Genomic DNA, 1,857 nt, shown 5'->3' with positions numbered 1-1,857 from the left:
GCCGTCCTCAGGCTCGGCGAGACCGCCCGCCGCGCCATCCTCGCTCAGCGGCTCTGCAGGGGAGAACACGGCTGAGGCCGGACCGGCGGCCCCCACGCCCGGCCTGCCCGGGGCCACCGCCACCACCCCAGCTGAGGGACACCGGCTGAACCACCTGGTTTCGCCCTCAGGCTGCGAGCCGTGCGAGCCCAGCGGAGCCCATGGACGCTCCTCAGCGAGTGCTTTGCTTTCACGTAAACATAAAACACACGTGGACACGGACACCGGTTACACCAATCGTGCACCCGGCTGAGGCCCTGCCTCGGAGGCCGTGACTCCTGTTCTCAAACTCGGCAGACAGTCGGGAGCACTGACACCGCTCGAGCCAGGGCGATCGGGGACAGGTGCGCGACAGGCGGATGTCAAACCATGGAACCAACCGGACTCTGGAACCAGGGCACAATCTAGACCCAAGTCCGACAGACCCAGAGGGCGAAAGTCCTTGTCCTCTCTGTGGTCACCTTCGGAAACTGAAGTCGTGAGCCTTGCCTTGCTCTCTCGTGGCCCTGGGCCCAGGATGCTGGGGACGGCTCAGATACCCCCAGGTCTCCCAGGTGGCAGCTGGGGCTGAGCCCCCCCACTGTCAAGGGCCCAGGAAGGGGCCCCCTACTTTGGGCTGCAGAACGCACAGGTTCTCCTCCACATGGAACACCAAAGGGCCCCTATGACAACGTGCATAGTGACTCCTCGTGGCATGAAGTGTCACTTACTCCTGAACGCCAGCTTAGTGCCCACTGGCCCAGGTCGGGGTGCCAGTGAGGAAAGGCTCCTCCAGGGCTAAGCCCTGCCCACACCCTCACCTGTGTGCATGCGTGACAGGGTATCCTCTTCGGGATCCAGGCCATCAGCGGCAGGGGGCAGGGGTGGCGAGGAGCGGGGGCGGCCGGGGCCATCGTGGTCACTGCCATCCAGGTCCTGGTCCGCGTCCCTGTAGAAAGAGAACATGGTGGGGGCCTGCAGGTGGACAGCCGCCTGAGGCGGGAGGTGCCCGAGACTGCGGGGTCCCCAGCCCCGGGCCCTCGGGAGCCCTGCACGTACGTGGGTCCTGCCGGGCCGTACTTCCGGCGGCCCAGCCGCGTCTGCTGCGAGAAACAGTCGTAGCGCTCGGACTTCTTCCACAGGTAGTAGTACTCCACACACTCGCCCACAGACCGCGTGCGCACCTGAGGGACAGTGTGTGTCACCCGGGCCCCAGCCCTCTGCACCTCCCTCACTCCCACCCCGGGGCGCCTCGCTTCACCCGGAGCGTGACGGTGCGCCGGCTCCGCCCCGCCGCCTGCCCGCACGGGGCCCCTCCTTCACACTAGGTCCGTCTTTTGCCCCAGACCACCAGGCAGCATCCACCTGGTCCCCCCGCTTGTCACAAGCCCAGCAGAGAAACAACAGCAGGGGCAGGGCCCCACCCAGAGAGGGTGGCATAGGGCCCGGCTGCACGCTTCTGCCACGAGCGTCACTGGCACCCCAGAAGAGCCATCCCTGAGCACAGGGGCGCCGCTCCGGGCTGCACTAGGCCTCACGAACCCGGTTCTGTTCACACACGAGCGCCCAGAGACGAGGGCGGACATGGGGCTGGATGCCACCTGGCCAAGCCCCATGGGGCGGCATGGGTCGTGGGGGCCCTCCAGCACCCTGGGACCAGCAGGGTGCTAGAGGGCCCCCACAGCACCCTGCTGGTCCCAGGACAAGGACAGACACCGGAGCCCAGGGTGGCCTGGGACCCGGGGCGGTGGGGGGGGAGCGGGGAACACAGGCACTGTCCCCTATGACCGGGAGAGGCGTCCCAGCCTCACTGGACCAGCGCAGGTGCAAACTTAAAAC

General features: G+C 67.3%; 1 protein-coding gene across 1 annotated transcript in view; it reads right to left on the bottom strand.

The window, feature by feature from the left end:
- The window catches only part of MIER2 (MIER family member 2), a 25,626-nt gene that overhangs the window by 5,529 nt on the left and 18,240 nt on the right, over positions 1 to 1,857 (bottom strand). Inside the window, exons 12-14 of the mRNA XM_011375247.2 lie at positions 1,078 to 1,202; positions 840 to 967; positions 3 to 53 (exon numbers count right to left, since the gene is read on the bottom strand). Coding sequence (XP_011373549.1) covers positions 3 to 53; positions 840 to 967; positions 1,078 to 1,202 — 304 coding nt within the window. The remainder of the gene's footprint in view (positions 1 to 2; positions 54 to 839; positions 968 to 1,077; positions 1,203 to 1,857) is intronic.

This window comes from Pteropus vampyrus, unplaced genomic scaffold (assembly GCF_000151845.1).
Source record: "Pteropus vampyrus isolate Shadow unplaced genomic scaffold, Pvam_2.0 Scaffold267, whole genome shotgun sequence".
In the NCBI taxonomy this organism is placed as follows: Eukaryota; Metazoa; Chordata; class Mammalia; order Chiroptera; family Pteropodidae; genus Pteropus; species Pteropus vampyrus.
Note: the sequence above shows the minus strand (reverse complement) of the source record. Positions and strands in the feature narration are given on the sequence as shown.